Source organism: Enoplosus armatus, chromosome 19, assembly GCF_043641665.1.
Source record: "Enoplosus armatus isolate fEnoArm2 chromosome 19, fEnoArm2.hap1, whole genome shotgun sequence".
NCBI lineage: Eukaryota > Metazoa > Chordata > Actinopteri > Centrarchiformes > Enoplosidae > Enoplosus > Enoplosus armatus.
The window spans coordinates 16,421,552-16,433,829 of NC_092198.1; the positions used below are offsets into that span (position 1 = coordinate 16,421,552).

A 12,278-nucleotide genomic window follows, 5' to 3' on the forward strand; every position below is an offset into this window, starting at 1 on the left:
TTCTTTTCTCCATCTTTACAAAACACATTCCTGCACTTTGCCTTAGAATAAGAATCAGAACTTTATTTAAAGAAATGGTTTGACCTTTTGGGAGATTATGGGTTCATTTGCTCACCTGTCGAGAGTTAGCCCTGTTTGACGAAAATATTGATACCACTCTCGTGTCTGTATGATAAAAATGAAGCTGCAGCTAGGTAGCTTAGCATAAAGTCTTAAAACAGGGGGAAATGGCTGGTCTGGTTCTGTCCAAAGGAAGCAAAACCACCTTCCAGCACCTCTAAAGCTCACTAATCCATACAAAAAACTGAAGTGTGAAAGCGACAATTGGTCGTTTTAGGAGGGTTATGGGCTTCACTATTTCTTGGACGGGACCGGTTGCTAAACTCCAGGAAGTTACTGGTACCGACCAAATTGTATTAATTGGTGAGTTTTTGGTACCATTTGAAAGACCCAGATTACCCGTTTAACCCCGTTTCCAGTCTTCATGCTAAGCTAACCAGCTGCAGGCTGCATCAGTATTTTCATTTAACTCTCGGCAAAAGAAAAAGTGAATAAGCGTGTTTCCCAAAACTATTAGTTCAATGGTTGGAAATGCTGGTTATGCACAAATAGTGCTTTGAGCAAAATGTTAGCCAAACTTGTGATTTAAAAAAACCCTCCAGTGGCTGTTATTCCCTTTTCTGCAACCAAAAGCCAATTGTTTATCTGGCAGGGATGCTACACATCTGGTTGTCATTCATCTTAAAATGAGTCAAATTTGATTTTGGCGAGATTTTGGCCCCGCAGGAGAAGTGAAGGGACGAGGTGTGGTTGCAGCGCCAGAGGAGGGGGTTCAGCTCTGACATCAGTGAGACGAGGAGAAAGAAAAATGCATCCCACACCCCTCAGCTTCAGCCAGCAGAGAGAGGGTTCCATACTCTTTACTGACACACGGGTGTGGCTTTTTGGGGGATTTTCTGACTCTTAGCTTTTCTCTTCTGATGAGGGTTAAAGGCTGGCTGTGTTCCAGATGAGGACAGCGCAGGTGTAACCAGATTCCTCACAGCTCTGGACAATGTTTTCATTTATTTTAGCCTTTATTTAATACTACATCTTCCATTCACTTGTAATGAGAAAATGTGACTTGCCTTTTTAATTTCATTTTGCCACAGCGAACACAGCCGAGGCCGTCATCGGCACAGCCTCACAGAAACAGCCGGGTTTATTGGACTGCGCAGGCTTTTGCATATTCCTCCTCAGCGGGAAGCACCGTGTTTCTACATGAATGAACATGGCTGGAGTTGTCAGAAGGCTGAACGGTGAAAGAGGCTCGATCTGTATTACACAGGACAGGAAGCTGCTCTTTGATACCAGTGGCATGCAGAGCTGTGTCCAATTCTGTGAGAGACTCGGCGAGCACAAGACAGAATTTCAATCCTCTCGTTGAAAGTGGCGTCAGATGCATAGTGCACAGAGTTATGCAAGAACACAATGAACAAAAAGATCTGTCTTTGTGTAACACATACCCCAGAGAGACACCCATAAAACTGGTAAACCATTTGACTGATAATCCAAGAACACAGAAGGGGACGCCGATGAATGGGTCTTGCATAATGTCATGTGCATGTAAACAAACTGTACAAAGCATAGCTTGTAAGCATAGTTGCAGCATGTTGTAGGCCCTTTGTAACAGTCTTTTCATTGCCTTCTCTCTTGTCCATGGCTATGACTGATAGAGAAATGTCTGGTATGCTGGTGGCAGCTGAAGTCCAGAGAAGCCCAGAAGAAACGGGGAGGAGTCTGCTAGTCCTGGACCGAGCTCTTTGGTCCAAGATTCAGAGACAGAAAATGTTTGAAAGAGTCTTGATATTGTCCTGTAAACAGTTAGTGTACATGCAGATTTTGCTGTAGACAGAATTACTGGAAAACAAACGGTTTCCCTCTGTTCTTGGTTAGTTCTGTGATTATAATGTCATTCAGTTCTAGTCTGCCATTTCCTTTCACTGTCAATAAAAAGGCTGGAGCTGGACCTCCACCAATAAAGTCAGCCTGTCTGCCTCAGAGAAAAGTGGCAGATTAAAGGGTATTCATGCAGTCTCTGGCAGTGAAGACTGGGAACCCACGCCTGTCCTCACACCTGTATGCAGCACACACACACACACACACACACACACACACACACACACACACATCATACATCTCACATCTCACAAGGTGCTTCCTGCTCCCCCGAAACTCCAGGGGACGAGATGATGTAAGTTTTCATAAATCTCCCTCCTATGTGTCAGTGAGTGTGTGCCAGTGGCAGACCTGCTGTCCCTCCGCCTCCTTCATCTCTGTCCAGTGGGCCTGCTGCTCCTCGCTGGAGCTGTTGAGGCCCAGGGAGACCCAGCCCAGCCTCTCCCTGGGCCTCATGCTGCTCCGGCGGCAAAACACAGACAGCACCAGCGACACCTCGGACAGCTGGAAGAGCGCCACCTGGAACACGAACGTCTCCTTGTAGGTGGGGTTGGGCTGGCCGCGGCACACGGCCGTCTTACACTTGGACATCTCTTTCCCCTTGGAGTCCAGCATGGTCAGCTTAACGTAGGTGTCTGGAAGGAGGTATGTGGGAGAGCGGTGAGAGAGTGCCATCAAGTGGTGGGATAACAGTACTGCAACAAACATTACAAACTGCACCAATGGTTTTAAATAGGTGTACATTTCTCTTCATGTGCTCCAAGAATACTTTAACCCTTGCAAGCAGAGTCAATGTATGGAAGTTAATCAGGACTCTGTTTTATTGTTTATTTACACACTCATAGAACTTCATCCAATGAACCAAATATGTGGCATTTTGGGCTGAGACTTTAAATTATACGGAACACATCGTTCAAACAGTTTCAGCACTGATTACCAGGAATTCACTGCCGGCTTACCTCTCATGATATAAAGCTGCCCCCCTACAAAGTGTTTTATACAACAGAACAGACCGTCTGTGGCACACACCACGGCACACACAAGGTGGGAAAGAAGAAAGAGAGGAAGCAGTCAGAATGAACAGTTTAAAGTTTGTGATACACACCAGAAGGTCAGCTTTCATGGGAACTCTGATAAGCTGCAATTGCCTCTGCATTATGGCTTTAATCACTTAGGTTATTAAAAAAACTGGTGCCGTTGCCAGGAGACGTTTAAATGGAATGGTGCACAATTTGTTTTTGTTGCATGCTGCTGGGAGTCTTGCCCATCTGTTTTGCCAAAACAATTGCCTAGAATATTAGCGCACTTTGGGGAAGGGCCATTACAAGGCAGAGTTTTACTGAAAGGACCATTTACATTGTCACTCAGCACCTCATTCCAAGCTGCCACAAAAACCAAAGAATTAAACGATTTAACATGAAAGCTTTTGTACGTACTGACGGGTTTGTCAGACGCTGTGGTTTTGAAGTGGCTTCCTTGGATGACCTCAGCCGATAGCTGTCCCGTGGCAGAGTTGTAAATGAGACCCAGGAGGATCTCTGGCAAGGAAGAGTCTTCAGTGGAGCGATAGGACAGAGCTCCTGCACTGCGAGACACACTCACCAGAGAGCCGCAACCCTGGCAAGATGAAACACACAGGGAGTTAGGCAAAGAAGAAAGAAAGCACGAGTGGGATTTTTACAGTACATACAAACTTGTCTTTGGTTTGGAGGCAGTTTGGCCTTCCTCTCGGAGAATCAGGCCACCAAATTACATAAAGTCAAACATTTTAGCCACGTTAGCAGCATGGCTCTAGGGATGGAGGTCGGTCGGTCCACTCTTGTTCAGCCAGAAATATATCAGCTACTATTAGTTGAGATGGACTGCTTAATTTTGTACAGATTTTAATTTTCCCCAGTGGTAATAACTTAGGTGCTCCCGTCTTTACGTTTAGTTCGATTTTAACTTGTGCAATACTTTGATTATGAGCAAATACCTCATCAGCCTCAAATGTGAGGATTTTCTGCATTTCCTTGTCTTACATTACAGTAAATTGATTATTGGGATTTGGACAAGACGTCTGAAGACCTCACCTTAGGCTGATGGGTATTTTTATAGGCCAAAAAATGCATTGAATAATTGAGAAAATAAGAGGAAGATTATTCAATAATGAAAATAGTCCTTCGTTAAACGTCCCACTTCCTCTGCTAGACCTGCACAGTGCAAGTGTTCTCACCGTGAGTTCAGAGCCCGGCTCCAAGGTGACAGGCAGAGCCATCTTTCCCTGCAGGTTGAGCTTAGTCAGGTAGAACACCTTCTCTCCCAGGACCTTCTCCTTTTTCATCCGCCTGATGCTGTACAGGCGGAAGCGAACAGCGTAGTCCCCCAGGGCCTCCTGCTCCACCCTGGAGAACTTGAATGTTTCCGTGAAGACAGGACACGGACCCTTCTGCACGCCGGTCTTGGCCCGTTGCTTCTTGGTGGGCAGCAGGACCAGGTGGACCTGCCACGCGATGTTGCCAGTCTGCTTGAGAGCAGGAATGTCTGTTGCCGCGGTGACCGTGACGGCCAAATACTGCTCGCTGGAGTCATACTCGAAGGCAACATCCAGCGTGCCGTATTTGGCGAGCGGCTCTGGCTCGTAGGCTGTAGGGAGCTGAGGACCAGAGCCGTCCTGAATGGAAGAAAGGGAGAATCAGAGGAATAGTGATTAGCCTTCATCAATTTCCTCCTCTTCCTGAATACTATTAAACCAGTTAATATGTCACATAAAAGAATACAAACTTTGATTTAAAATGGTAGATTGTGTTTGTTTTAGCTTTCTGGCACTTTGTATGTTTAAAGCTAGTAGCTTTTTACTGTTTTAATGAACAGTAAAAACCTACTTTAATAATTGTGGATTAGGTTCTGGATAGCCCTCAAGTGAACTGATAAAACAACAAATTATTAAGCTACAGAGTGTTGTGCGGCAAATGGTCAGATTTTTAATCATTTTATTTTTTTAAATCAAAATAATCACTAATAAATTCCCAGATTTATTATTGAAAAATAAACAAACTAATGATCTTGAGTGAGTTATATTTGAGGGATCTGAGTCAGATTTGGTATCAATATATTCGGTAGGAGCAGTGGAAATTGCAACAATGCTGGTAAATTTGTTTTGCTCTTGTACCACAAAGTACAAAGTACCCCCTGCCTCCGGATGACCTGTAACTGACACTGTAACGGAAGTAACATCTTTACAGTGAACAAGTTATCTAATTACAGTAGTGGTCGAACATAAATATCTAATATCTATGTGCTGCTTAAGGACGCCGAGAGGGGAACACACAGTGACTTTGATCTCACCTCTGGTCCCAGCACAGCGGTGCTGTCACTGGGTATGTCCTCCTCACAGCCTTTGTTGAGGTAGCTCTCAGTGTCCTGGTCCACACTGGCCTCACTGGAGCAGCGGGGGCTGTCGCAGTGCTGGGGGGACGACCCCCTCCGGACCCCTCGCTCCGAACGGGAACGAGAGGACACCCGCGCCGCCGAGCCGTCGTCCTGGTACGGAGGAGGCTGGGGCTCGTTGAGGGAGGAATCTTTCTTTATCCTCTGGATGCTGTTGGCTGCTTTCACGACACAGAAGGAGTAACGTGATATGAGAGGTGTGTTACTGGAGACTTACAGTGCTGTGCAGGGATACCCATTATGTATGCAACATACATTCTACCACAGAGTCAAGTTAACCTCTTAAACTGTGCCGGACCCGCGGCTGAGTGCGTCCTTATAAACTAAAACAGCCTGGAATTGTTCAAAAAAGCACATTCGCTGACTTAGATGAGAAGATCATCACCACTCAAAATCGGCCTACCAGCACCTCCTGGCCAAGGAATGCAGAACATAACCCCCAGTAACACCACAAATTGTTGTTTTTTACACTTTGGTTTTGCACAGATTAAACAAACAAGATTTAAATGTTTTAGTTAGTGAGCTTTAGAGCAGAGAGAGGCTGGCTGTTTCCTCCTGCTTCCACATCTTTATGCAAAGCCAAACTAACTGCTGGCTGTAGCTTCATATTTAATTCATATTTATTTGCAGACGTGTGTCAACCATCTCATCTAACTCCCTGCAATAAATCAAATTAGCCATAATGTCCAACTATTGCTTTAAGATTAAATTTAGGGGGCAAATCCGTCATTTGAGAAGTGTTAACTTAACACCTGAAACTCCCCACGAGAAAAAAAGAATGAAGAAGTAATAATACATTTTATTCATAGAGCACTCTCAAAGACACTTGACACGACAATTTAAAAAAAGATCCTAAACATGTTTTGTAACCTTTCTGTTTTGTGTTCTACAGTGCATGTGTTGCTGCTCCTGAAATGATGCACAACACACGAGCGTCCTCTCACCCCGCTCACTGGAGGCCTCACTGCTGTAGCCTCCCTGCTCAGCGGACCGCTTGCATTTGTTGTCCCACGCAGACGTCGCGTTCTGCTGGGCCACAGCCTCGGGGCCTTTGTCCTCCTCGCTGTCTGATAAAACTCCCTCTGGACCGAACACACGGAGACTCTAGTTCAAACATTACATTTATCTCATGAAACACGACATTGTGCAGCGTTTAGAGAAAATGCAGAAAACAAGAGCAAAGATGCGGATGCTTGAAACCGGCACACATCACTCGGGGAGGGTGAATTTTAGGGGGAAGAACTTCAGGTTAAGAGTTTGAAAACAAGAGAAGAAGAAGAGACGGTGAAACAGAAGCAGCACACCGTCTAACCTTGGTTGCCTTTCTTTTTTTTCTTCTTGCTCTTCTTCCCTTTCTCCTTCTTTTTCTCCACGTCGGAGGCCTCCTCCGATTTCTTCGAAGCCCCCTTTGCTCCTTTCCCCTTCTTCTTGTCTGACTTTTTCTTTTTTACTTTTGAGGAAGATCTGGAAAGCTCAGCCTCTTCCTCATCATCTCCCTCTCTCTCAAGACTGCCCTCCTTCGCCACTTCTTCTCCCGCCTCCTCGTTTTGCTTTTCCTGTTTTGATAACCTCCTTTCAGCCTCGGGACCAGGCGATTGAGGAGGTTCATCGCAGTCTTCAGCTCTTTGCTGAGCGGTGGATTTGTCTCCACTGTCACTCACCTGTCTGTCTTGTCCACTGTCTGTTTTCTCTGTGGCATCAGCGTCCTCCTCCTCTTGCTCCCTGTCTTGAGACTCCTCTTGGTTTTTCCGTGACTTGGATTCTTTCTCCAGCTGCTTCTCTCTCCTTTCTTTTCTCCTCTGCTCTCTCTTCTCCTGCAGCTCCTTCTCCTCTTTCTTCCTCTCCTCTTCCTCCGCTAACTCGGCTTCTGTCTTTTTCACTCGCCAGCATCCGTCCCTCCATTCCCACTCCAGCTGGTTCGGCGTGTGCTCTGCCTCTGTTGTATCACTGACCTGGTTGGTCTTTGAGGCCGTGTTGCCTGATTCTGAGTCTCTATTCATTTGCCACATGCTTTTACCGCTGGCCTTGCCCTCCTGTGCTGTGGACGTCTGACCGGACTCCTGGCCACTGGTGTTTTCCCCATCTTCCTCCTCTTGCACCTTGTTGATGATAGTGGTGACCTGCTCAGTCAGTTGGTCGCTGACAGCGTAAGTGACATCGCTGACGGCGTTGGCCAGGTCGTCCACGCGGCTGGTGACCGAGTCCAAGATGGAGGAAATGTTGACAGATGGCAGGTTCTGCTGGAAGCTCTTGAAGAAGGCCATCTCTCAGCCGGGGATCCCGTCACCACGCTGACCAGTAGATTAGCTCATCAGAGGCTCTGACACGGACATGTGGTTGTTAGCAGGGTGCGGTGCCAGCATCACAGTGTGTGCTGAGACCAACACGAGCTTACACTCCAGTACGGTGATTGTAAAGATTATAATCAATGTTCTGCAACAAGAGCTTTCTCACAGTGTTTACAGTTATTCATCTATTTGTATTATACCACAATAAAATGTACATTCATTTGGCAGCACTCCAAAAACACAAGAAAATTTCAAAAGCATGGCCTCAGTTTTGTCCACTTAACTTTGTTTTTGCACATTTCACCCTCCATGTGTTTGAGGGGATGGCCTGTTGTGGAAACAGCTTATAATATTAATACTATTACATGATTTGTTTATTCATGTAATAAAACTACACGTGTAGTGTCAAACAAAACATGATCACGCGCCTTGGCTTATTCAGGATAAGAAATAAAATGGTGACTTGAGGCCATATTATGAGATATTTGTTTTGTTTTTGAAGCACTGCTATCCCAGTCCATTAGCTGTTGTCATTTTAGCAGAGCGCCCATTTCACTCAGAGGAAGTGCACATTAATATCAGTCTCAACAACACTGAAGATGTCAAATCAAAACATGGATCATAAAGATTCATTTTGTCACTAGATGTGGATTGTTACTTTGTAAAGGTGTGCTTTACAGTAATGCAGCGGGCTACTATCAAAGGTTTGTTTGGATATATCCTGTAATAAATCTCTTTAAGCCTGCAAGCTGTCTTTTTCTTGGATTTGATTTGGTTTCATATGGGACAGGTGTCTGAGGATGAAAAACAACAGGATGAGCTTCAAGATCTTAAAACATAAAACCAGAACAAAGCCAATAATCATCCTCGTGTGTGTGTGTGTGTGTGTGTGTGTGTAAATGCAGCCACTGCGATGAATCTATGAGTGTGTTGAGTACCTGGCTGGTTGTTTTTATAGCCACTGAGATGTGACAGGTCGTCAGGACTCTCCACTGACAGCTTGTTGCTGAGGTAAAGAAAAAACAGAGCCATCAACGCCATGAAGGCTGCAATGGAAGACAGGACACCCAGAAGCTCAGGAGAGACTGAGGAGGAGAAGAAGAAGAGACATACAGAGGGAGGGAAGAGGGGAGACGGGGGAGGAAAAGGAAAGACAGAAAAAGAGAAAACCAAAGATTAGACATAGACAAACATAGGTAATACTGATTATGGAGGTATGTAACAGTTACATTTCCAAACCAAAGTCTTTTATTTTTCATAAATATGGCTATAAATACAAACAAACACAGATGGCTGCAAGCTAAAAAGAATGCTTTTTTGAACAAAATACTTTTAAGGCTGTAAACAACCCCACTTTGATACCACAAATAATTCTATTTGATGATAGGCATCTTATTTTGGAATCAAACTCCTCCAACGTTGCCTTGTCTGGGGAGCATTAGCTATTGTACTCTTAAACAGTCAGTGGTTTTTCCCACTTCAAAGGCATACCAGATACAATCTACAGCAGTGTATGTAGGCCAACCATACTTCATGTAACCATGCAGCCCCGTGCAGCTGATGTGCTATTTTTATGAGAGCCTCAAAGGGGCTGTATCTAACTGAAACGTAGACTCAGACTCGCACTGGTTTACACTTAATAGGCTACGACGCAGACGCACCGCAGTGTAATATCTGAAGAAAAGGGGAAGCCGGCAGACAATGAAGCATGAACGATATTTCTAAAGACCAAATGCCTCAGTGGAAAGGGCAGCTTGTAAAATGAAGCTCACTGCAAGTGAGGCTCGGCGATATGCGCTGTCTGAATTTAAAGTTTAAGTACTTGAGGCACATAATACACTTTTTTGATCCCACAATTATATGGACATATTCAGCAGTGAAGCCCTTAGTATTTTATTAGAGATACCGATCTAAAAGGCTTTGCACACCCACACGGGTGTTTTCAAATGACAGTTCACCAAAGCCCTCCCCTGAACAGCAATAACCCAATCGTAGCTTAGCAACTGTCGGCAGGCCTGTTAAGCTTTGGAGCCCTCCACATGCTGAGGCGGTGAAGATGGGGCTGTAGAGCAGTACTCTGCATTTAAAGAGTTTGGAGGGTGGTGTCTCTTTTTTTAGCCTTTCCAAAACCAAAAACACAAGAACAACTGTAAGGAATGGATTAAACTGTGTTTGTTTGCTACATAAGCTGCAAAGGTTAGCACGTCTGGCTAAAAAGCCCCGTTCACGACTGGCACATCCATGGAAACCGGTCCTGGATGCTATCAGAGTTTAGACTTGCTCTAGTTCTTGGATTTAGGAAAGTTTACACTAGAGCAAACATTAGTCCTAAAAGTCTGTTCTCATTAAAAGTGAAACGTACTGTTTGAATATACAAACAATAAAGCAAAAATATGTTAGTCCAATATTCATTCTCCTTTAAGGTCTTTGTTGTGATTTATAATTACATTTTTGTTTGTGTCTTATTTTGTTACATATTTGTGTTATCTGTTTCCTGTCTGTGATTTTTAATCTCAATGTGGCGTTCCTGGTTAAATATAGGTCAAATAAATAAACATCCAGAGCTGATTCGATAAGTCATTGATCGGTCGAACTATTTTGATAATCAATTAATTGTTTTAGCCATCCCCAAGTCCCAGCTTCTCAGTTGTGAGGATTTGCTGTTTTTTTCTTTGTCTTATGTGACAGTAAATTTATAATTATGGGTTTTAGACTGTTAATCAGTCTTAACAAGCTATCTGAAAACATCAACTTGGGTTTAGAAAATGGTCAGGAGATCGTATTTTTGACATTTTATAGACCAAACAGTTAATCAATCAATTGAATTGGGAAAATATTCAGCAGACTAATTGATAATCAAAATATTAGTTGTTAGTTACAAAGAAATAAAATGGTGGTGTATTTCGGGTGTCTGGTGAAGCAGACACAGCCCAAATGTTGTAGCATGTGGTTTGTAGCATCACCGGTCACTGATTAAATCGGTCAACAGTGTGAAAACAGGTATCTCCCTGAGAGCACAAATGAGAGAGGAAGCCAGAAAAACAGAGGCATAGTTTCTCAAACCTCCTGACTACAGACTGAACTTGCGGACGGACTTGTTTCACCATGGCAACAGGCAGAGACCACTGCAGCCTGACAACTAGTGTTGCTGCCTGCTGCAGACTGCCAGAATGATGAATGCTAAATTCCCCAAGAATGGCAAGAGAAGTAGGAGAGAGATAAGAGAGCGACGTGGCAGCAGAGGCTTACCTTCTCTAAATGAATATCCTCTTTAAAGCCAGCTGTTCCCAAAAAGCACTATCAGTGCTGCGGCTGCTATACATAGTAAATGACCTAAGAAGAGGGGAAAAACAAAGTTGTCCTGCTCTGAAGTAATCCGACATGTAATAAATCCCTTACACTTAGTCCGGTCCAGCACTTGCCAGGCTTACGTATCAACTCTCACTGCCGACAGTTGCGTTGATTGAGCCAGAATGACCTCTGCAGTCACGGCAGCCGCCCGTCGAAATGGACAGCTTATGGCCCTGTGCCCCGGGGTGTGATGACACTTCATACATGGCCCTGCTCTGTAAATGTCAACGACAGCTGAATAATTTAGACACCTGAGGTAACCTGAGCCCTCCGTCAATGTACACTGGAAAGTGGGGCAGTAGCAAGCCGGCCTTTGAAATGGCTCATTCTTGCTATTGGTTATTTTTTATATAATACCCACCATTCTCAGGAAAGTCTGATATTTCTCTTAACAGCAGAGCAGATTAAAGTTTACTTCTCTTTCTCTTCCTCTGCCCATTTTAACTCCCCTCTTTCACCCTGTCCCGTCCTCTCTGAGCGTGTGCATGTACAATTTGTGTGTCTGAGCAGAATAAACAAGAATAAATATAACCGAATAAATCTGTTTTTTCGCAGCGTGTGAACTGAGGCTGAACTCCTAACTGAGCGTCAGGATTCAATCTGCTTTTCTTTTCAGGTAATGACTCCAGCAAGCTGACTAACAAACATGAAAACACAGCCACTGAAGCATTCAATGTGAAAACAACAAGCAAATGAATAATAACCTCAGAGAAACGTGAGCTCATTTAGACACAAGGGAAACAAATGACTCTTGTGTTTTTACATCTTTGGGACACAGACAGAGACAAATTACGTCAAATATCCTCATTGTGAACGTTAGCCTTCACTCATTTATTCATGTGAGAACTTTTGAAGCTTTTAGACCAGCATGTACTGAACTTGGCTGTAGTTTATAGGGCATGCTTGTTTAAAAAGTAGGTAGGCAATCTGGAAATGTTGCTTACACATGGACCTCTAATACGAAACAAAACCTCTGCGCTGAATAAATCATGAACACACAGCTGCCTTCTTTTGCTGAAGTGAGCCAAAACTCGATATGCCATGCATAATTCACACACAGACATTATGCTATCTCAAGTCTATATAGAGACACTTTCTATGCACCAAACGTCAGTGAAAATTCACAGGAATAAGGGAGGTTGAGCACTTAGGCGTAATATTTGGATGTAGCAATCTTTGAGCTTTTAAAGTGGTGTCGTGGAGTACAGCCAAGCATGTACGTCATTATGCTCAGGCTGAAAACAAACAAACACACACACACACACACAAAAA

General features: G+C 44.1%; 1 protein-coding gene across 1 annotated transcript; it reads right to left on the reverse strand.

The window, feature by feature from the left end:
- Positions 1 to 2,256: 2,256 nt before the first annotated feature.
- On the reverse strand, positions 2,257 to 7,631 carry syt14b (synaptotagmin XIVb). The gene is made up of 7 exons (XM_070925990.1): positions 6,680 to 7,631; positions 6,312 to 6,449; positions 5,266 to 5,528; positions 4,154 to 4,591; positions 3,375 to 3,555; positions 2,898 to 2,954; positions 2,257 to 2,573 (listed from the first exon to the last, which is right to left on the reverse strand). The coding sequence occupies exons 1-7, from the start codon at positions 7,629 to 7,631 to the stop codon at positions 2,257 to 2,259; spliced, it is 2,346 nt and encodes a 781-aa protein (XP_070782091.1).
- Positions 7,632 to 12,278: the final 4,647 nt, after the last annotated feature.

Coding starts and splice junctions, on each gene's coding strand:
- syt14b (XM_070925990.1), bottom strand. CDS start 7,631: ATGGCCTTCTTCAAGAGCTTCCAGCAGAACCTGCCATCTGTCAACATT. Junction 3,556..4,153: donor AGCCGGGCTCTGAACTCACG/GTGAGAACACTT, acceptor TCATCTTGCCAG/GGTTGCGGCTCTCTGGTGAG. Junction 2,574..2,897: donor GCAGCTTTATATCATGAGAG/GTAAGCCGGCAG, acceptor ACCTCCTTCCAG/ACACCTACGTTAAGCTGACC.